Source organism: Chelonoidis abingdonii, chromosome 3 (assembly GCF_003597395.2).
Source record: "Chelonoidis abingdonii isolate Lonesome George chromosome 3, CheloAbing_2.0, whole genome shotgun sequence".
NCBI classification, from domain to species: domain Eukaryota; kingdom Metazoa; phylum Chordata; order Testudines; family Testudinidae; genus Chelonoidis; species Chelonoidis abingdonii.
In genome coordinates, this window is record NC_133771.1 from 87853750 (window position 1) to 87877599 (window position 23850).

The 23850-nt window shown below is 43.1% G+C and overlaps 1 protein-coding gene across 1 annotated transcript in view; it reads right to left on the bottom strand.

Moving 5' to 3' along the window:
* The window catches only part of METTL24 (methyltransferase like 24), a 92400-nt gene that overhangs the window by 22303 nt on the left and 46247 nt on the right, over positions 1 to 23850 (bottom strand). Inside the window, exons 2-4 of the mRNA XM_032787286.2 lie at positions 22234 to 22332; positions 18679 to 18818; positions 14797 to 15025 (exon numbers count right to left, since the gene is read on the bottom strand). Of these exons, the coding sequence (XP_032643177.1) occupies positions 14797 to 15025; positions 18679 to 18818; positions 22234 to 22332 (468 nt within the window). The remainder of the gene's footprint in view (positions 1 to 14796; positions 15026 to 18678; positions 18819 to 22233; positions 22333 to 23850) is intronic.

Sequence of the window (23850 nt, forward strand, 5' to 3'; positions counted from 1 at the left end):
CATACAGCAGTAGCATCTCCAAGGGGAAGGCTTTGTGCTCTCACAGCTTCCCAGTTTCATGTTATTTCAGTGATACTGAATTTCTGTTATTTCACCCTATTATTTCATTCAAATCATGCCATCCCCTCCTCTCCTTCCTCATCTACAAATTAAGCCCACTGTCATCCACCACCAAAAATGCAGCCTTCAGTGTGCCAGGATAACAATAGGATTAAGGTAAACGCAATATTTTTGGTTTGGGTTTTTTTTTTTTTTTTATGCTTGCACAATATATGTTTCTGACTTACATAAAATTCGGGTTATGCAAGGCTTTCCGGAACGGAACAATTGTGTAAGTTGGGAAGTGTCTGTATCACATTAGAGCCAGGTATGCCATGTATGAGTTTGTTTAGTTTGGTAAAGAGAAGACTGAGAGGGGACATGATAGCAGTTTTCAGGTATCTAAAAGGGTGTCATAAGGAGGAGGGAGAAAACCCTAACTGTCAGGGTGGTTAAACATTGGAATAAACTGCCTAGGGAGACTGTGGACTCTCCATCTCTGGAGCTATTTAAGAGTAGGTTAGATAAATGTCTATCAAGGATGGTCTAGACAGTATTTGGTCCTGCCATGAGGGCAGGGGACTGGACTCAATGACCTCTCAAGGTCCCTTCCGGTATTAGAGTCTATGAATCTATGAAAAAACACTGTACAAAGCTGCAGTCTCTGTTAAAGAGGCATTCAGGAGCAGGATTCTAGGGATGCTGCCAGTCAGCATGGTGATGGCTTGGCAGAACTGTATTGGGGAAGCAGGGCTTGCACAGCATCAATCTGACTCTAGCTAGTGCAGTTGCTGCCTTGATTTCATGACTGTTAAATTCATTAATTTGTTAAAAAAAATGCATCAAGACTTCGTAGTTTACTGATGGCAAAAGGCCATAGAATGCATATTTCCAAACTGCAACTGGAAACATCTGTACCAGTTTGATTTCCACTGAATTTGCAGTAACTGGAGTAATACCACCTATTTGATGCTAAAGCTATGGGAAGCTCACACATGGAAACAGTTAGTGCTCAGAATGCATCCTGGAGTAATTTACAAGACACCAGTGGAGTTACAGCAAGGATGAACTTGGCCCAGCATGCACAAGTATAACCTCAGAGGAACTGAATATGTGTCATGGACAATAAGTCTTGCATGAATGCATAAATCAAATTACAGAGCTGGAGACAAATGCTTATTGTTGAACCACACACACTCCACTATCTGGGGATTATTGCTTTAATGTGGACACTTTAAAAAAATTAGCTTTACATTTTCTAGGTGGCTTGCCAAAATGTAGTTTTTGCTGGTGATCTCCATTTCAGCAACAGCCAGCATGGAAATCAGACATGTGAGAAACAGGTTTGCAAGAGCTATAGTAGTTCACAATGCAAAATTTAGCTGGAGTACAGTTAGTATCTCAAGAGAACATTCAGACAGGAACTGATAACCAAACATTCTTCTTTGAGTGATGGTCCCTATGTCAATTCCAGATGTGGATGTGCATGCATGCCATGCACCAGGAGGTTTTTGAAGCAGTGTATGTTGACCTGCACGTGCATCCCCTCATGCTCGCAGCCTAGGGTATAATAGGCCATGTGGGCCAATGCTTTTCAAGTTCCCTCTGACTGCCACTTGGCTGGAATCAGAACCCCTGTTCCTTCATGCTCTTAACTCTGCTAAGAGTGATTTCCTGCCTGTTTTCTTTTTATAGTTGTATACAGTTGTTGGTAGTGTTATATAGCTGTAGTTACTAGTAGATAGTGTCGTTTTTTGCCACATTTGAGGGAAACACCCCCCTCCTCCAGAGACTATGCCCTGAGTTCATGGCTTCAAGAACTGTGCCTCTTTTCCTTGCTCATTTTCAGTGAACAACAAGCATGAGCGCTGCCTATATCACCTCAGTGAGGCCTACATTGCCACCTGTTGAGCTATCTGTAAGTCATTCCTGCCACAGGAAGCGGAGGCATTCAGATCCAGGACTGGTGGAACCAGTGGTGCACCACCCGTCACCGGCACTCCTCAGAGCTCCCCAGGCACTGCTCCGACAGTACCGAGACTGTCAGCCAAGCCCCACCATGAGGGAAAGAAGCATGGACATAGGCATAAGAGCAGACCCCCATCCAGGACTTCCCAAAACAGCAGTGTTTCCTCCCCAAGCCACGCCAGAAGTTGTGCCTCAATCTGCCCGCCAGACCAGCTCCCAAGTTACCCTGGGTGAAGGGTAAGGAGAAACAGAAGTGGGATCCACTGGTGCCTGCCCCAGTGACTGCATTGGTTCCCTTCACCAGCGCATTTCCTGCTGCCTGCATCCCCAGCACTCTGGACTTTATCTTGTGCAATCTTGCACACTCCTGGCTGCCTGGAACCACTGCTCTCAGCGGAGGACCTTTTTTTCCCATACCCACACTCCCCACTGCTCTCTGGCCCTGCACACACCACCGTCTTGCCATCGCCAGAGGATGAACCACTACTGCTGCCCCCAGAGCGGCATGGCCCCTTGCCGTGCCTCACCCCGTTGCTGGAACCATCCTCCGAGTCTGAGGATTTCTCAGAGCCGGAAGTCTCATTCTTGCCTCCCCCTCGCCAGAGTCCGGATTTGTGCTGCAGACCACAATATCCCTGAGCCTACACCTGCTGTGGAATCATGATTCTGTTACCCTCAAGGCCCACCCAGGCACAGAGATCCTTACTACTGGCCAATGTAGGATCCCTATTGGAGGACCACCGGCATCGCTGATGGGCTCTTACCAACATCTCCCATTTGCCCTCCAGCATCATCTGTTTCTGAGGATGGAGAAGGAGAGGAGGAACTGGTACTGCCGGTTCCCACAGAGGCCTCTTCATCCCCAGATGAGGCCCTCATTCCTGCCTCATAATCCCCACTGGACCACCACAAATATCAACTATTACAATGGGTGGCAGCAGATGTGGGGATACTGTTGGAGGTGGTCAAGGACACACAACACCAGCTCCTGGACACCCTCCAACCCCAGGGATCGTTGTGTTCCCCTACCTGGATATCTGGCTCCTAGTTGTGATCTCCTGCCAATGCCTCCTCTCCACCATCCTCACTGTCTACGCTCTTCTCACCTCTCTTGAGATCTGTATCAATGAGGACAAGTCAGTGCTCATACCTACCCAACAATACACTTATTGGGGCATGACTTGACTCCGACACAGCACAGGCTTTTCTTCCAGCGGACCTCTTCACCACCAGCACAAACCAAATCGCAGGCCTGCGCCGCAACCCCATACCACCATTTTGCTGCTGTCTCCCTCTTCTCAGACATATGACAGCGTGTACCTCAGTCAAGGCCGGCTCCAGCTTTTTCGCCGCCCCAAGTGGCAAAGCGGCAGGGTGGGAAGGTGGCACTTTGGCAGCTCAAACAGGAGGAGAGGGACTGAGGGACCCACCGCCAAATTGCTGCTGAAGACCCAGACGTGCTGCCCACATTTCTATTGGCCACCCCAAGCATTTGCTTGGTTCGCTGTTCCCTGGAGCTGGCCCTGACCTCAGTGACACAACAGATCTGTCTTCATATGCATTGCCTCCAGCTCTGGCTCCTGTCTACAGACCACATTGTGACTGCCTGCACAGCAAAGTCCTGATCCCCTGGCATGTACTGACGTCTTTCACATCATGGACTGATCCTTCCTAGGTCCTAGTTGGTACTCCCTTCAAACCTCCTGTGCCACAACCCATGCTCACAATGGATGCCTCACTCGCAGCTTGGGGAGCTCACTTAGATCGCCACACAGCACAGGGTATCTGGACCTCTCAGGAAGCCAGGCTGCATATAAATATCCTGGAACTGAGGATGGTCCATCTCACCTGCCAGGCCTTTCTTCCCCTCATATAGGCCAAACACATCCAGAAGCGGCGCCAGGGTTTTTGGCACCCTAGGCGGGAGTCTTCTGCGCTCCCGGTCTTTGGCGGCAATTCTGCGGCGGGGGGGTCCTTCCACGCTCCCGGTCTTTGGGGCACTTCGGTGGCGGGTCCCAGAGCGAGTGAAGGACCCACCGCAGAATTGCCGCCAAAGACCCGGAGTGCGGAAGGACCCTCCGCCACCGAATTGCCACTGAGGGCGGCAAAATGTCGCCCCCCCAAATCCTGGCACCCTAGGCGACCGCTTAGGTCGCCTAAATGGAAACGCCAGACCTGAGCACATCTAATTACTCTCCAACAACATTGCAGCAGTGCTTTACATCAACAAACAGGGTGGTGCCAAGTCTCCCTACCTCTGTTCAGAGTCCATTCACCTTTGGAACTGGTGCATCAAACATCAAGTCACGCTCCACGCCACATAACTCCCAGGCACCCAAAACTCCCTGGCAGACACACTCAGCAAGACACTCTACCTGAACCACAAGTGGGAGCTGCACACCATACTCTGGTGCCTCTTCCATAAGCGAAGCACCCACGTTGGGACCTCTTCACCACTCACAAGAACCTCACACTTCCACTTTACTGCTCCAGAGGAGCCATGGGGGAGGACTCAGGATGATGCTCTTCTCCTCTTGTGGATGGACTCTCTCCACTATGCCTTGCTCCCCTTCCCCCTCCTACCACAAGTACTATGCAAGATTTTTCAGGTAAATACAGGCAGGCAAGCCGTCTGCATCAGGTGAAAGTCAGAAGGAACCTTGAGGATAAATATGGGATGCCATCTCAGGGATACTTTGTCTCTGTGAGAGATCATATAAGGCAAGTCTGGCATAAGGGCCCTGAACTCACCCACCCTCCTGGCCGAGGTGACAGCTGTGAGGAAGCCCACCTCCATCAATAAGTGTAAGAGGAAGCAGGAGTCCAAGAGTACTAATGGTGGGTTCATAAACGCCAATAGCACCATGTCCATATCCCGAGCAGGCGTAGGTCTTGATGCTGGCTGGAATATTCTTACAATGCCTGTTAAGAATATTACTGCTGTGGGGTGAGTGAAAACTGATCAGTTTTTCACTAGAGGAAGAAAGGCATTAATAGCTGCTAAATACCCACATTGTGAACTGATGGATAGGCCTGGTGCCTTCAGGAACAGTAGATAATCCAGGATAAGAAGAATCCTGGACTCCTACAAAGGCAAATGATGCTTTTGGTACCACAGGAAGAACTGCTTCTATTTGGCAGCATAGCACTTTCTCATATACGGTTTTCTGCTATTGTGAAGGATGGATTGAACTTCCTGTGAGCAAGATCTCTCTAAGTGCATTGCCCATCCAAAAAAAAAAAACAGGCTGCCAGATGGAGGAATGCCAGACTGGGATGTTTGGTCATGCCTCCATTCTGTGACAATAGATCTGGAAATGGCTGTAGGTGAATGCACAGGCAAGGAGCCATCTGCAGAGCTAAGATGAACCAGAACTATTGCTGGCACCATGGTCCTATTAAGATCATTGTTTCCTTGTCCAGCTTGATCTGCCAAAGAATACAAGGCAGCAGGGTGATGGGACAGAAAATGTGCTTCAACTGGTCTGACCACTGGATTAGGAAGGCAACCCTTCTGGAGTCATACTCCTGAGCATCTTGTGAGCAATAGGCCAGGCACTTCCTGCTTCCCTGGGTTGCAAAGAGGATCCAAGATGGGAATCCCCACTGATGAAAAATCTATTAGACCAGCACTCAAAGAAGAATGGTAGGAGAGCCACAAAAGACAGGTATGAGGCTTATGTCTGTACAATGTGCCAGCAAGTGAGAAGAACAACTCTGATACAGTTGCAGGCAAGAGTTTCAGTCTGTGCGGTCTACATTTAAAAATGTTGGCTTCCACTAATCTGGGCATGTGGCAAAAATTTACTGAGCACCCACCACTGGCAGCCAATGCTTGAATGAAATAATAATTCAATGACTCTCATCACCCAGTGAGCATCTTTTCTCTATTTCCTTTTCCCATCATTGTTGAATAGCAGAGTACTTGGGTTTAAACTGATGGTCTCATTCATGTTCAGTTTTCTACTGCTGCCAGAGTCTTTCCACAAAGCCATAATTCACTGTTGATGATTATCATATAAATATACAAATATTTATGAATGTTACCAACAGCAGCTGGTGGCATCATGGCTAGAATCTGACAGAGCAATTCCTGGTAAATGAGAGCATGTGTTTACAGACTAATACCTAGAAAATCAGCAATGATGAGTGTGCAGAAAATTTACTTTACCAAAACCACATTTAAATGTCTTTTTAAATTCTGCACAAGTGGCATTGTGTCTCACTGCAAATTATCCTCACCCATTAAACATCCATAGTTTTGTGAGCTTGTGGCTAACTCCTGACATTAATACTTAACACTCACATTATATTTTAAAAGCACTACAGACAGGGACCCAGATCCAAAAAGATACTTAGGCCCCTAAACTCCAGATTTAAGCACCTAAATCTCTGGTTTTAGGCTCCACAGCAATCCACAAAACCCCAGCTTGGCAGCCACCTAACCCTCTAGGCATCTAAACTCACTTGCACTTAAATCTTCAGGGTAAAAGTTCCCTAGACACAAGGGCAGCTCTAGGTATTTTGCCGCCCCAAGCACAGCAGGCAGGCTGCCTTCGGTGGCTTGCCTGTGGGAGGTTCCCGGTCCCACGCCTGCGGGAGGTACGCAGAAGCCGCGGGACCCTCGGACCCTCTGCAGGCATGCCACCAAAGGCAGCCTGCCTTCCGCCCTCATGGCCACCGGCAGAACGCCCCCCTGTGGCTTGCTGCCCCAGGCACGTGCTTGGCATGCTGGTGCCTGGAGCCTCTCCTGCCTAGACACCTACATTTCTGCCTCTGGGCATGCACACTGCTGCCTCATGCTAGGTGTACTGGTGCCTAATTCCCAGTGCAATCTACTAACTGGGGAAGAAAAACAGAGGAGCTCCTATCTTGCCTGTGAAGCCCAAACACTGGACTGAGCCCCACTGAAAATCCAGATGGAGGAGGAGGTGGAGGTAAAACCACCCACATTATAACTTTTAGCCAATTGATTAGAGCACTCACCCAAGAGATCCAAGTTCAGTTCCCCTCTCTGCCTCAGGGGAGAAAGGATTTGAACAGGGCTTTCCCCACATTTCTCAGGAGAATGTTCTAACCACTAGGCTATGGGATATTCTGATATGAGCTTCCTCACTATCTCCTATTGATGCTATTCCACTTGGGCTAAATAATTAAATAGTCCTTGGAGCCAAGGGACAAGACCCTGGGTCTCCCACCTCCCAGGTGAGTGAACTAACCCCACTAGACTACAGAATCATCCTCACTCTCTCGCTCTGCTCCAAAGACTAAGTATTTATACACAATGGAGCAACTTCGGCAGGAGGGACTGAGGGAGCACATAACAGAACATCCCGCCGCCAAGTAGTTAGGGCACTCTCCCAAGAGGTGGGTGACCCTTTCAACTCTCCTAGGAAGAGGGCAGGAAATTAACCACATCCTAGGTGAGTGCTCTAGCTACGGGACTAAAAGTTATCAGGTCATCACTGCAGCCACCTGCTGCTCTAGCTGTTCTGTGTGCAGCAAGACATGCACCTAATTCATTCTCACAAGAAATGATTTAGGCACTTAAACTGTATGACTCTAGGGGAGAGAGTCTCAGCTGTGAATTACAAGCAGAAATAGGTGCCTCCTTGCATCCCAGATGTAAGTGCCTAACTCTGTAAGACAGATGGGACCTAGGACACATCCTTCTCCTCAGCATCTCCCATTAGGCTCCCTGCCTAGTGTGGTGGCTTTTATAGATCCCATTCCTAGGTGCCTCTCTCTCCCCTCTCTCTTACGGGAAGCTTGGGTGCCTAACTCAAGACTTTGTGGAGCTCATCGCTGTTCCAGTGGTTTCCTAGCTGACTAAAAGTTAGGAGTTGCAACGCCCAGCATATAATGCCGAAGGCCCTTTGGAGATCTGGAACACACCGACTAGCTCCAAACATCTCTGTGCAGTAAGTAAGTCAAGCTTAATAGAGGCTAATGAGATACCAAGATTAAATGACTTGCCTAAGTCAGAGGCTATGCTAGAAATCCATAAGACCACATTGTCTCTCACAACATTAACAGCAGCAGCCCTCAGGAAGTAGGGAAGTGTCATTTTATTGCTTTTAAAAATTGAAAGTAGTCTTTCACCAATCTTTATGCATTATTTTTGAATTTTTTTAATCTGATCATCATATGCAACTAAGTCACTATGCAATTTTTGCCTTGTATATTTGCTTTTATATTTATTGGTGCTGCTGCCAACACAAATGGTACCAAAGCAATTTGGGGAATTAATTTTCTGTCATCTTTGATCTTTCTTACCAGCTTTCTCAAAAGTGCAGCATGAAATAGACTTTACATTAACTGCTTTAGGAGATGAAGATGGGTGATAAATTACTTGTCCAGGAGGATATGAGGTTATTAATCAACATTACTGCAGGATATAGTGTTCTGAAGTTGTATCAGGTATTAAATAAGTTAAAAGGGAAATTTTTGGATTTCTATAAGCCTTAAATCTAAGCAAGTTCTATAACAGGGGTAGGCAACCTATGGCACAGGTGCCAAAGGTGGTGCGTGAGCTGATTTTCAGTGGCACTCACACTGCCCAGGTCCTGGCCACTGGTCTGTGGGGGCTCTGCATTTTAATTTAATTTTAAATAAAGCTTCTTAAACATTTTAAAAACCTTATTTAATTTACATACAATAGTTTAGTTATATATTATAGAAAGAGACCTTCTAAAAACATTAAAATGTATTACTGGCAGGCGAAACCTTAAATTAGAGTGAATAAATGAAGACTCGGCACAGCACTTCTGAAAGGTTGCCAACCCTGGTTCTATAAAACAGAATTGACATCTGCTAGCCAGCTTGTCACATGAACAATTCCTAATGCAAAACCCAGCATAAATTAAAATATTAAAATAAAACTTTCATAATTTCTTCTAATAGTAAACTGTGGGCCTGATGCAACTGTATCTTAAAATAATGATTTAAAAAAATATGTAACAGTAATACAGGTAAAAGCAACTCCTTACTGCAGTCTAAAATTATACTCAGTGGTCCTTTGCTGTTAAATGCAAATTCAATTTGCTGTCTCAGTTTCTTGTTTATCTGACATTCCAAGAGGTCATTGTTTACATGGTTCTGGGCTGCTGACCTATCTTTCCTAGGAATGCAACCCCTGGCTCATTGGACTGGGCATAACAGGACACCCTGATAGATCAGAACTGCTGAGCTCCAGGGGAAGGAAAAATACTGCTGAATAAACAGTTTGCATGTGAGAACGTGCATGATTTTTCATGCATATGCATTAAAGTCAGCATGAATTAATTTGCTTCTGCTGCTACGAGCCCTTCTGCCAAAGAGTCTTATTTTTGCTTTTTAGCACAATCTTTATAACAAAAAATATGTAATGGTTGGATTTAGGATTTCCAAGAGTGGCATGGGAGCTTGGATTTATCTTAAGATTTCCTATGTTCTTTGTACTGCACACATTCCTGGGTTACAAAGAAAAAAAATTCACCATTTGGAGAAGATGGAAAAGCTGTATACAAAGCTAATACACACATATATGTACTAAGACTGAGGGAATGTCTACACTACAAAATTAGGTTCATTTTATATAGTCAATTGCCTACGTCCACACTAAGCGCATTCAGTCGCCGGAGTGCATCCTCACTACCGTGTCTAGCATCGACTTACAGAGCAGTGCACTGTGGGTAGCTATCCCACAATTTCCACAGTCTCTGCTGCCCATTGGAATTCTGGGTTAAGCTCCCAATGCCTGATGAAGGAAAAAAACAGTGTCGCAGGTGGTTTTGGGTACGTGTCGTCAGCCACCACCACCCCTCGCCCCATGAAAGAAAAGGCAGACAATCATTTCGTGCCTTTTTTCCTGGGTTACCCGTGCAGATGCCATACCACAGCAAGCATATCGTGGAATATCATGTGAGTTGGAGGCTTCTGCCTCAGGCTGCTCTCCCAGCTGGAAGCACCGTGTGGTCGCACCTACCCCTTACTCCCATTGCTCATGAAGCCTGGACAGTAATAAGGAGCAGTTCAACTATAGCCTGAGCAACTGCAGAATGGTGGTAGAATGTGCCTTTGGATGTTTAAAAGCTTGCTGGTGCTGTCTGATGACTAGGTCAGACCTCAGCGCAACCAACATTCCCACTGTTATTGCTGCTTGCTGTGTGCTTCATAATATCTGTGAGAATAAGGGGAGATGTTTATGGCAGGGTGGGCGGTTGAGGCAAATCACCTGGCATCCGATTTTGAGCAGCCAGACACCAGGGCAATTAGAAGAGCACAGCAAGGTGTACCTGCGCATCAGAGGCTTTGAAAACCAGTTTCATGACTGGCCAGGCTTTGGTGTGACAGTTGTGTCTGTTTCTCCTTGATGCAAACCCGCCCCCTTTGTTGATTTTAATTCCCTGTAAGCCAACCACCCTCCGCCCTTAGAAATAAAGTAATTATTGTTTTAAAATCATGCATTTTTTTTTTTTAAGATTAATAAAGAGAGATAACAGACAAGGTAGCCCAGGTCCGGTGGGGGAGGAGGGAAGGACAAGGCCACATTGTTTATTGTATCCACACTAAAAATCAAACTGTTTGAATGACCAGCCTTCTGTTGCTTGGGCCATCCTCTGGAGGTTGGGTGCCCAGATCCTCTCCCCACATCCCCCGCATTCTTGGGAGTCTGGGTGAGGAGGCTATGGAACATGGGGAGGAGAGTAGGCAGTTATACAGTGGATGCAGCGGGGGTCTGTGCTCTTGTTGGCTTTCCTGCAGCTCCAACAGATTCTTCATCATGTCCATTTGCTCCCCCATTAGCCTCAGCAGCGTGTCCTGCCTCCGCTCTTTGCACTCACTTAATTCTTTCCTGGCCTCTGCCACTGAATGTCTACATGCATTAAGCTGTGCCCTATCAGTGCAGGAGGACTGCATGAGCTCAGAAAACATGTCATCGCAAGTGTGGGTTTTTTTGCCTTCTAATCTGCGATAACCTCAGGGACAGAGATGATAGGGGGAGCGTAGAAACATGCTATGCTCTACAATTCTGGGGGGACTGCACAGGCACCTGTGCTGCTGAGTTTGCCACGTTGACCAAACAGGAAATGAAATACAAAAGTTCCTGGGGCTTTTCCTGTGTACCTGGCTAGTTGCATCAGAATTCAAAGTGCTGTCCAGAGAGGTCACAATGGAGCACTCTGGTATAGCTCCCAGAGGCCAATACCATCGATTTGCGTCCACACTTTCCCAAATTCAACCCAGCACGGTTGATTTTAGCACTACTCCCCTTACCGGGGAGGAGTATAGAAATTGCTTGTAAGAGCCCTTTAAGTCGACAGAATAGAGTTGGTTGTGTGGACACAGTCATTTTAAAAATCGACCTAACCCCGTAGTGTAGACCAACGCTGAGTGAATGATTTGGTTTGAAATCTGAACCAGCTATCTATTGAAATAAAGTCTGAATTTAGGATTAGTAGGTAACTCTTGAGCAACAGAATGAGCTGCTTCTCTGTGCCCAGTCTAAAAAAAACAATGTAATTTACAAAGTCTGCAGTCAGTAATAGAAGTTCTGTGTTCATCTATCCCTAACATGCTGAGAGTCCTAGTTCTGCAATATTTGCGCTCAGATAACTCCTGCCAGAGTCAGGTAAGAGTAGCATGTATAAGAGGACTGCAGCACTTGACTATGTATGGATATTTCAAAAAGTTGAATTGGACTAAACAGAGATTTGCCTAATAACTTCCCTGCCTCTTGAAATGGGTGTAAGTTGTCCAGGTAGCCACAAATTGTTGATACCTACCTATTAGTAGAGAAAACGCAGCATGTTTTAAATAAAAAATGAGCAGGTGACAATGGGTGGAGTAAATGTTTGCATGTGATGAGACTAATGTCACCATAGAAACTTTAAATCCCTGTGAAGTTTATGGCTGATCTAGAAGGATAAAAAATTTTCCCGAAACAATGTAGTATATAATTTTATTGAGCTTCAGTTAAAAACATCTATTAATTATTCTTTTACTTTACACTAATTCCAAGACGCCTTGGCTTTAGTTAGCCAGAAAGGATTTATGGATAATGAAAGATCTCCACACAAGTCAAGGATTGCTGAAAAATTCAATAGGAAACACACACTTCATGCATATGGGCAAGGTAATATTTACATAGAGGAAATGAAACAAGAGTACACTAGGACACCAAAACTGCCCATGAAAGGGGACACAGATGTTGCACACATTTCCTCTTATGTTTCCTAGTTTGTCTAATACTTACTCCAAAGTCTTTTCCCATGGCAATGTCACATCTGTTCCTCATGTATAAATTGGTACACCCTGATGGTCCAGCAGAGGCCAAACATTACAGAGGAGGCACTCACATTATAATGGGAGGATTGCAGATGGCTTTACAGCACCAGTGTGGTTAATGTGTGGACAAAACTTAACATTAGCTCAAGTGGAGTTGCTTGAAATTCCTCACTAGAAGCAGGGGCAACAATAACTTCTAAGGAAAGAGGAGGGATTTTAAAGTTAAAAGAATGAAAGGAGGAGAATATTTTAAATGGCTAATTGAAAAATGTTTTGGAAAGTATGCGTGAAAATGTTTCACATTAGCTTATTTGTACAGTCAAGGAGAACATTCCATTCACATTCAGTAGGAAAATGAAAAACTGAAAGTCAGCATATTTACTTTGAGGTACTCTTAATGAACAGCTGTTTGTTTGAGTCTCTATGCAACATGTAATCCAGAGAAGCAGGGCAGCATTAATCTTCTTAGACTGCCTTTCTAATACAGGGCTGTTGTAGCCATGTTGGTCCAGGATATTAGAGAGACAAGGTGAGTGAGGTAATATATTTTATTGGACCAACTCACTCATCTCTCACCAACAGAAGTTGGTTCAATAAAAGATATTACATCGCACACCTTGTCTCTATAATACAGAAAAAGTTATGTAAATTGAATTGGCTCATTCAAATATTCAGTAAATGGTAGAACACTGAAAAGCATACAATGGTTTTATTCTCATCGGACGAAATTCAATTCCCACCTTCAAACACACTGGCTTCATATGTGGAGTTATATAGAGGTCAGAGTGTGGAAAGTGGTACTTTGCTCACCATATATGCAGACACAACACACACACACACACACACACGCACCCCCGACCAAATCCTATGTGATATATATATGTGGCCAATGGATCCATATAACTACAGACTCAGTAGCCACACTTCCATACTTCCTCTACATTCCAAACTATGCTCCCTGGCTGCCCTCCACTGGCACAGAAGAACTGCTCTGGTTCTCCTGTGCTGGTGCCTCTTCATGGCCCCTCCATCCAAGGGTGACTTTCACCCAATATACACAGAAGTAACAGAGTCCAATCTTCCGATTCATTCAGGGTCTTATTCTAAATTACTACACTAACCAGATGATTATTCTCCAATAAGTTTAGATTCTAACAAATTTCATGGGCTTTTCTTTTATATACATTATAGAATGTATAATTCTTCACAGCACAAATATCAAAGAAAAGTTCTCTCTGTTCAGATACTCTTTTACTAAAGCAGCAGAGAATCCTATGGCACCTTATAGACTAACAGACGTTTTGGAGCTTTCGTGGGTGAATACCCACTTTGTCAGATGCATGTAGTGGAAATTTCCAGGGGATGGATTTCCACTCCATCCGGCTAAATGCAGTGCCTTGCATGGTGTCAAGTATCAGAGGGGTAGCTGTGTTAGTCTGGATCTGTAAAAGCAGCAGAGAATTCTGTGGCACCCTGGCTGCCCTCCACTGGCACAGAAGAGGTGCCACAGGATTCTCTGCTGCTTTTACAGATCCAGACTAACACGGCTACCCCTCTGATATTTTTACTAAAGCATAAGTCTAAAATAGGAACAATCTGACTAAGTGATAGAAAAAATGCTCCGCTTTTTACTTTTAACTTCAGAATGGTTCTGTCAGGATAGCTGAGCCAAAATAAAATACTAAAGGGAAAAAATGTAAAGTATGAGGTGCCCTTTTTCTTACTATGACAAACCTACACATTATGTTACTACTTGCTCTGAAAGTCCTGCAGGAGACTACCTCCGCAGCTAGGTCTGTCCGTTTTTTAAAAAACAAACACAAGCAGAACTAGCTGCAGGCATCAAGGCATATTAACATTTTAATTCATGCCAGTACATTCTCTGAGGGCAATATTCGTTTGAAAGTATAGAGTCTGCATGTCAGAACATCTATGAAATGTACTTTGGCAAAAGTTACTGAAGACCAGAAGAACTCTAGCATCTTTACAATTCCCTAAAAGGAGATCAGTCAAGTTCAAGAAAACAGATTACTGCCAATTTCAAACCAGGATGTTTTTGTTACTGATGTTTCTAATAAAAACGAATGGCCTTGTGAACATATACAATCCTTTTACAATTTCTTCTGTTCTAATTATAGTAGTAAATGTTCTTGTGATCTTATAAACAGTACTGTATTAAGGATTCACCATTCAAACTCAGATTATGGATAGGGTTGAGAAAACAAGTAGCCAAAGTCATCAGTTAGCCTCTATTAAGAGAATCTAAAAGGAGAGAGAGAGAGAGAGATTATTAAATTCCTGGTTAGTGATTTAAAATCAAGGTGTTTGTTGCAAGTGAACTGGAAAAGCACCTTCACGACAGAATGTAATACAACTTTTTAGAAAGAGAGGATATCTATTGGAAGAGGATTTTAGAAATGAAAAAGAGTGCCTCAAGCCCTCGGGCTAACAAGGAGGAAGCTTTGGGAATTCTCTCTGCTCGTTATCCTTGCCTTATAATTCCATCACTTTAATTCTCACCTTCTGATGTCCAAATTCATTCAAGATGGTGCCAAGCTTTTTTCTATGGCTGCGTAGTTTATGAGCAGCAATTGCCGGATTGGGATCTCTCCAGTCAATGGACAGGCGATGGTTCCAGAGGTGTTGTCCCTCCTGAATATGAGCTGATTTGATACTAGGATCAAATCGATGCACCTCACATCCACTGTTGGCCATGCTGATCTCAAACTGGTTATCATCACTGCTCAGTCTACAAAAACAAACAAGATATTATTACTGCAAAAAGAAATTGTACCCAACTGCAGAATGATCCCAGACTTTCATGGATACTCAAGGAGAGAGGATACTCCTATATATTGGCTTTTGAAGCAAAGCAGAGGAACTACTTTTTAGACTGTAAACTTGCTGTATGAATGTACAGCACAATGGGGACCTGATTCTGACTGGATCACTAAAAATAAACAAATGGAATACTATATCTCCTGATAAAGATTAGGAATCAACACCAATAACTTAACAGCAAAAGGAAATTTAAAGAAATATCTATCTTCTTTAGTGCAATATGCTAAGTGATCTTTAAGGTATTTTTAGAGATTTTTTTTCTTTAAATTGTTATAACCCTTTTTATATATTTTAAGGGGATTACATGAACTAAATTAATCAAAATAACTGAGTAGAAATCAAACCACTACATGGCAACGTGTTCACATATACCTTTAGATACATACTCATTTATATAATGTAAATCTGGGATCACTCCCCTGACTTCAGTGACTATCCAATTTTAAAATGTTGGCCGTTACCCAGTACATTATAATACAGTACTAAACCAATACTACAGCAGAGATGCTACTATATTTGATAATTTGAAATGTGAACAATGTCTTCTGTCAACAGGTTTGGAAGAAAGCTCACCAGTTATAATGGAATTTCTATAAAACACTCTTCTCCTTTCAGAAAGTGCAATGATCAAAGAGAGGGAACAAGGATTATAAAATTACTTCTGCTTATTTGTAAGGAGGATTCAGTTTTATGGGATTCCACTTCTGAGTAATTATGTAGGAAGAGAAAACAGAGGCTTCCTTTCAAATGTTTAATGCAATATTCTGAGGTTAGCAGAGTCAATGGGAAATATGTAGTTAAGGTTCACATATGGTGTTGTTCAGCAGGATCATGGATGGAGGAAGGCCAGTGCAGTCACTTAGGAATAAGAAGCTAGATAATAGATGTGAAGATGACAATGAGCAAAAATTTAAATTATTCATAATTAGGGACTAATACTAGAGCTGATGAGCTCCTGATTGAGGAAGACATTTACCTCTGACAGTCTTTTTCAGTACTTTCAAACGGTACATTTCAAAGAGCCAGATGCGCTACATCAGATGCAGGCAATAACTGTACTGCCTTCAAAAGGATTTTTGCCTGTATAAGGACTTCAGGATGAGACCAAGAGAGTGGAAAACAGAACAAGTATATGTGGAAGACAGGAAATTGAAATGTCTTAGGCCATTTGGGACATCAACAACAAACACAAACTGAAAAAAATAAGGTGACATTCAAAAAACAGATCTGCTTACCCTTCTGCAACATTCAAATGTGGCTGTGCTGAAGGTGAGGGTAAGGGATAATGCAGTAGGGGAAACAAAGTAAACAAAAGATGCTTCAGACAGGTCTTCTGTATAAGGAGCTTGAGTTGGAAAAAGAATGGAGACTCCTTCATCCAACCGTGGATAGAACACAGTTTGTCTCCAGTGATAGTAAAGTGAAACAAGTTATTGTCATTGAACTGTAGTCGAAATAGTTAAAATTAATATCAAAAGGCCTCCAGAGGTTTTAGGCATGGCTCACTCACACTGACATTTAACATTTCTCCCCTTTTGGCATAGCCCTCACATATGCAGAATATTTTCTTCAATTGTTAAAGATTACAGATTTAATGCAGGGTTGTCCCTTTTACACTCAAACTGAACTTCTGCATTTTTGTGACATTGTCCCCCACCATGGAAGATGTTCTTCATTTGAAGCAGCTGTTTTTCATTTGCTCTTTATAAAATGGATTAGAGGAGAGGAATGTTTAAAGGAGATTTTTGTCTTACTCAGAACAAAATTACTTTTCTGCCAGTCATAAACCAAAGAATTAAGTGGTAACGAGTCTGAAAGACTATAAATAGAGTCTGAGGGAATTAAAGACTGCTTCTCCATAACCCAAAGTACTTTCTTTTTTTTTTAAACCGCTTTATGGGATGTATTTTGCTTGGGTGTATGATTATACATACACACATCTTATGAGGCTAGCCTAGAAAAAAATCTGTATGGTAACGGTGAAAAACTCAGACATACTCAAACTTCGTTTGGGTATTAAAATTACATAATGTTTGTTCGAAATATGCTGTGTAAATACTGCAGAAAAGAAGATGACAACTGTAGGCAGGAGGAGCTCTCTCTGGGTAAAAACTCAGAACTCACCTGTAATCTTCCCCAATAAGAAAACTTTCTCACCCAACTGTTTTTGGTCACAGACTCTTACTTCCTCAGATCCAAAGCCTACTGAAGTCAATAGAAAGAGTCCCTTTGACTTTGATGAGCTTTCAACTAGCCCATTTACTCTCATCCCTGTCAAAATCACTAATACACAAACACATTTCTCAGTTATTCCAATCTTGAAGGAAATGGATTCATTTCTTTTTGCTCATTATTAAATCCACACTACCAAAATCATAGAAATAAATTGTGTTGGCTCAGGGCAATGGGAGATGGATTCTCTCACTGTCACTGCTTTGAAACTGGCCTAGGAGTAGGACAGTGTAAACAAAGTTTAATTAAATGACAGTTGTTTGATGAACTACATGAACTCCAATCTCAACATTTTGTGAACACTGAACTGGCTAAAACATTTTACAAGAAGGCCACAATTGTGTTTATTATTTGTCACTTCAGCGCAAGTGCTCTGTCACTCCCGATCACATATCATGCTTTCTCACACTGGAAAATCTGATTCTTGGCTGTGGAGGGGTGAAAGATGTTTTACAAATAATTCGTTTGAAGTAACTGGTAATTATATAATAAATTCCTGCTTAGAGAAGGAAGCTCTTGCTTCTCAGTTTACCTCATTAACTTCCATCTTCCTTTAATGGAACCATAAATTATTAGTCACTCTTAAATTATTAGTTCTTTACTTTCCATCATGTGCATCATTGTTATGTTGAATATGAAGCACCTTGAGGTCTTTAAACCACGATTTGAGGACTTCAATAACTCAGACAGAGGTTAGGGGTTTGTTACAGGAGTGGGTGGAGATTCTGTGGCCTGCATTGTGCAGGAGGTCAGACTAGACCAGGGGTAGGTAACCTATGGGACAACTGCCGAAGGCGGCACGCGAGCTGATTTTCAGTGGCACTCACACTGCCTGAGTACTGGCCACCGGTCTGGGGGACTCTGCATTTTAATTTAATTTTAAATGAAGTTTCTTAAACATTTTAAAAACCTTATTTACTTTATATACAACAATAGTTTAGTTATAGACTTTATAGAAAGAGACCTTCTAAAAAGGTTAAAATGTATCACCGGCATATGAAACCTTAAATTAGAGTGAATAAATGAAGAACTCGGCACAGCACTTCTGAAAGGTTGCCGACCCCTGGACTAGATGATCATAATGGTCCCTTTCGACCTTAAAGTTTCTGAGAAAGAAAAGGGAAGGACCTCACAGAGAGAAAAAGTTTTTTTCTAAAATCACATTCCACAACAGGGACCAATAGTTGTCAACAAGTACTAAAGGCAACTGAATAAAACTCAAATTTTTGTTAGATAATACAGTTCCACTTTGCTTTAAGAAAGGATCTTTTCATGCTAAAATGCATTCATGTTAAAATGCTTTACTCTTCCTCCAATAGGAGTACTTACCCAAGTGAATAGAGACGGCATTGCTTGCTTTTGATTCGATGAACTAAACTGAACCTGTCATCAAGACAGATTGACCATGGCTTCTTTATGGTTTTAGAGTTATCTGTCAGGCTGTTCATATTCACATGTTCACATGAAATCTGTTGAAATCAGAAGAAGTTTTGTTTTAACGTGAAGAACACTAATCTTTTTAATTTACTCTTGATTTCCTTTGTGGGGGAAAGGTAGAGGGGAGGAAAATTTAAAATGGTTTAATAATAATCTGAGTTACAATGAGATCCATAGCTATATTGATTGCTTTTTCCTTGTTTGTTTCTTTTGTTGGGTGAAGAATGTCATGGATCAGAAAAATCCCTCCTAACACCAATACAAATATTAAAGGCAAATAACTGAGCTTCAGCATTATATACTGAATCCATTTCCCTAAAAACAATTCACTTGAGCATAAAAGTCAATTTACTTTTCCTTTCAACCATTGGACTGAATTCTGCATTTTGTATCTTTTTGGGAAAAAATCTCGTAACACTTGATTATCTAGACCAGAAGTTCTCAACCTTTTTCTTTCTGTGCCCTTCCTCTACTCCTCCCCCTCCCACACCCCCCCACCACATGCTATAAAAACTTTATGGCCCACCTGTGCCACAACAACTGGTTTTCTGCATATAAAAGTCAGGGTCTGCGTTAGGAGGTAGCAAGCCGGGCAATGCCACAGAGGCCCCTGCAAAGCTACATCGCTCAGGCTTCAGCTTCAGCCCTGGGTGGTGGGGCTCAGAGCCCTGGGCTTCAGTCCCATGCAGTGGACCTTCAGCATTCTAGCCTGGGCCCCAGCAAGTCTAATGCTGCCCCAGGGGACCCTGAACCCCTGGCTGAGAACTACTGATCTAGACTACAGGTCTTTGATTTCGCTGTTATTAGTTATGCAGTGCCATAGGTTTGCTAGGTAATTTACAGGCAAACATAAAGTTGATGTCTTCTGTTTTGTCCAGGTAGAGTCTCAGACAGCTCACTCTTATTCAATTCCCAATCTCAACCAACACTAGAAAGCAAAGACACTGGCCTATCTGGAACTGATAAGCCAGAACAACTAAATAACGGAGCTCAAATGGAAGTTACAATTCAGGCTGAGCTTTAGCAGTCGCTATCCATATCTCTGTTTAAAAATAAACAAAACACTGACTTTTAATGAACCTTAATCTTTAAAATACCATTATCTGGAAAATTACCATTTGTAGGGCTGCATGCTGCATTTTTTCCCTCTTTAGCTCATAATACCTATGGTAAAGTCATGAAAACTTGAACAGTTTTTCTTCATGCTGTCCCCAAGATTCACTAAGTCATAAACAAGAATTTAGGCTTCTCTGCTCCCCAAACCCCACCCAGCCTCCTTTCATTCAGTCATATAAAAATCAGCAAATAAATGGCATTGCAATAACAAGCACATAATATATTGGGGCTCATTTTAAAATATATATAAAAAAAATCTGTACTCAACAGGAAATCAATTCACAGCAAAATAAACAAACTTCAGAATGCTATCAGTTAATTGATTCATGATACTCAAGCAATTACTCTGCTCAGAATTTGGAAAGCTTTTAACAGCTCTTGGCAGCGTGGGCAAGAGGAGAGGACGCTAGACAGGGAGCTAGGAGCCCTGGGTTGCATTCCCAGTTCAGCCACTGGCCTGTTGTATAACCTTGAGCAACTCACTTCACCTCTCTGGGCCTGTTTCCCCTCTCCTCCACCACCCCTGTCTGTATTATCTAATTAGATTGTAAGCTCTTCAGGTAGGGACTGGCTCTTTCAATGTGTTTATACAGAGCCTAGCACTATTGGCTCCAATCTTGGTTGAGGCCCCTAGGTGTTACTTTAATACAAATAATAATGACTAGAACATATTAAGATTCTCATGATAATCTAATCTTAGTATTTAAAGTGCCTTCCCAGGTCCACTCCTTGCTGAGTCCAAGGAATTATGGTAATTTTCTCAATTTGGCAGCACTGGTCTTTCATTTCATTGAAACTTGCTCAGTCCAGAAGAAAAACAAGACCTGATGCCCAACTCTGTAAATATCTTTCATTTCTTGTGGCATTCATGCCTTTTATGGAGCTATCACTGTCAGTTATTAATTCAGTAGCATCTGTTAGATCAGCAATGAGGGTTTCTTTCATTTCTTGATTTCATTTTTGCCTGCCTCGGAGTTCAGTCATCATTCTGGGAACTGAGCCTCTTGATTGCTATGTCAAAAACTATAAACTCTTTACTAATTGATGTTCTTGTAGGTTTTGACCCAACTAGCAGAGTCTGCCACAATTTATAAAGTCACTGAATAAGGACTGTTTTCTGTGCTCTAAGCCTGCTTCAGCCTAAGCATCTCTACTTGACAAGAAGTATAATTAATTTGATTCCATTTAGATCTTTCTGTCTTCATTTGAATCATCTTCATTCCTGCTTTCTCAGTACAGTTCATTCTCCTGAGTGTTTAGGGGCACAGATGTCATCGTAAAAATGATTCATGTACTTCTAAACTTACACTAGGGCACCCATAGGTCTGCAGATAAGCAGGGACAGTGTTAGCCTCACAATTACCAACAAACAGGGACAGTGGTATGTTTCTAGGTATGTTCGAAGACAGATTCTTTCCTGCCATCCTCAGAAACACTGTATAAAGAAAGAATTTCTTATGGGAGTCACACAAACACACATCTTTAAAGTCCTTTGTTATTCCTAGGTGCAAGACACAGCATAGACAAGTTACAAGTCAGATATTCAGGGACTGCCTGTTGGTAGATAAGGATATTAAAATACCCATCCTGTTCTAAACTATGGGCATCTGATCGAGCAGCCCTTCCCATTCTTTCTTGGTTGAAATACACATATAAATGTCATTGTACAAAGTTACATCTTTAATGAGACATCCAGGCCTGATTTTCAGATGTGCTCAGCACCTGCAGCTCTCTTTGACTGCACCTGGAGTTTTAAGTGTTCAGCACCTCAGAAAATTAACCTCTCTTCATCTCCTCCCTCCAATTTCTTGAGTGACTATAAGAATATTTTGCTACAGAGAGATTGGATCTCTATTGACATTACTGGGGAAATCTGTTTACTATATAGGGACCTGCCACTTCTCCTAAACTGGTTGAGTGCCTAGAATCCATATTTTTCAAGAAAATGTGCCTGGCTACCAAATGATTATTTAAAGGTCCTCCAGTGCCCACCACGATACTTTTGGGACCACCCAACCCCTGTGTGTCTATTTCTGAAATTTCAGATGTACCGTACTTTGAGAAGAGGCACAGGTAGCAATGATGGATTTTATAAATAAATGTTCAAAGGAAAGGAGTCTCTTTCTAGACTCTCTTTTAATCATCATATTTAAGTTGATCATCATTTTAAGTTGCACACCTTCAGAAACAATATATATAGTCTAAACAAGATACAACCTTCAACTCCATGAGAAGTGGAAATCACTGTAACTCTTGTTGAAGAATCTTTTTCGGGGGAAGAATCATGTTTTGCAAATTATTTTCAAACTGGATATCGAAATGAAAACCAACCTGAGGCGTAGTGATATACTTCAGGAACCTCAAGGCCTCATAATTCAGGGAAGGAGTTGGACTTGCCCAAGGCTGCAGGTCTACATGCCATCGTATAGTCTGTAAATACAGAAAAAACTCTTGAAGGTACGGCATCTCTCAGTAAAAGCACAAAATATAATATATTAAATGAGATTTAAGTTTAAACATAAAAAAGTTTTCTAAAATTTGTTACTGACGTAGAAAATCAGAATGTGAATGGCTAAAATCCTACAATAGTTCACTATAAAATGTAATGCAGTTGAACATACCATTCCACTTCAGTTTCTGGTAATCTGGGGATCTCACACTGCAAACAGTAATTATCAACAATAAACCTTGACAATCAGTAGCTATTCTTTTTTTAAAGTCTAGCTTTAGAATTCAATATGGTATTCTGTATTATTTTTTTTTTAAAAAAAGGTCCTGTATTCTTTCATGTTAGGCTAAAAAGAGTTATCAGAATTTTTTATTTTCCTGAAAAATGGCAGCATTGTTGCCTACAGTATTAAAACTCCTCATTTTCATCTCCACAGGGAACTAATCAGTGGATACTTTTCATATTCTGTGAGGGGCCCATCAGCTGAAAACCTTGGAGATCCTGTCAGCTTTTCAAACAACACTTCCCACAGAAAGTAGGACAGGAAAGGTCTTTCAGAAATGTGTTTGCATACCAACAGGGTGTTGCACTCCTAGCAGCAATACCTTCCCTAAATGCAACATGCTTTTATCATTTTAGAAATTTTAAACATATAGCTCAGAGGTGGGCAAACTATGGTCCTGCCTGGCCCTTGAACTCCCAGCCAGGGAGAGTAGCCCCCAGCCCCTCCCCTACTGTCCTCCCTCCCCCACAGCCGTTCCCCCCTCCCCCACAGCCATGCCACCATGCGGCAAGTGCTTTGGGTGGTGGGGCTGCATGCTCCCAACATGCTGCTCTGAACGACATGGTAAGGGGGCTGGGGGATTGGATAAGGGGTGGGGAGTTCCAGGGGGCAGTCAGGGGACAGGCAGAAGGGGGCAGTTGGATGGGGTGGAGGTTCGGGGGAGGCAGTCAGGGGACGAGGAATGGGGGGGTTGGATAAGCGTGGGCATCCCAGGGGGCCTGTCAGGGGACGGGGGTGTGGACAGGGCCACTGCTTCCATTAGGCGACCCTAGGCAATCACCTAGGGCGTCAGGATGCAGGGGACGGCATTTTGTGCACTCCCCACGGGGCGCAGGAGCTTTGGGTTCCGCTCCCGTTGTGCTGCTTTAGAAGGACCTCCGCTGACATGCTGCGGAAAACAGCGGCACGCAATCGAGCTACCACCGACATTTCAGCAATGACTGCCGCCGTTGCCTGCGGCATTTCGGCGGAGGGTCCTTCTTCGGTGGCGCAACGGGAGCAGAATCGGAAGCTCCCGCGCGCCCCATGGGATGCGCGCAAAATGCCGCTCCCCCCGCAATTCTGCCTAGGGCGCCAGAAACGCTGGCGCCGCACCTGGGTGTGGATAGGAGTCAGGAGATGTGGAACGGGGGGGTTCGATGGGTGTGGAACGGGGGGATTCGATGGGCATGGAGTCCTGGGGGACCTGTCAGGGGGCAGGTGTGTGGATAGGGAT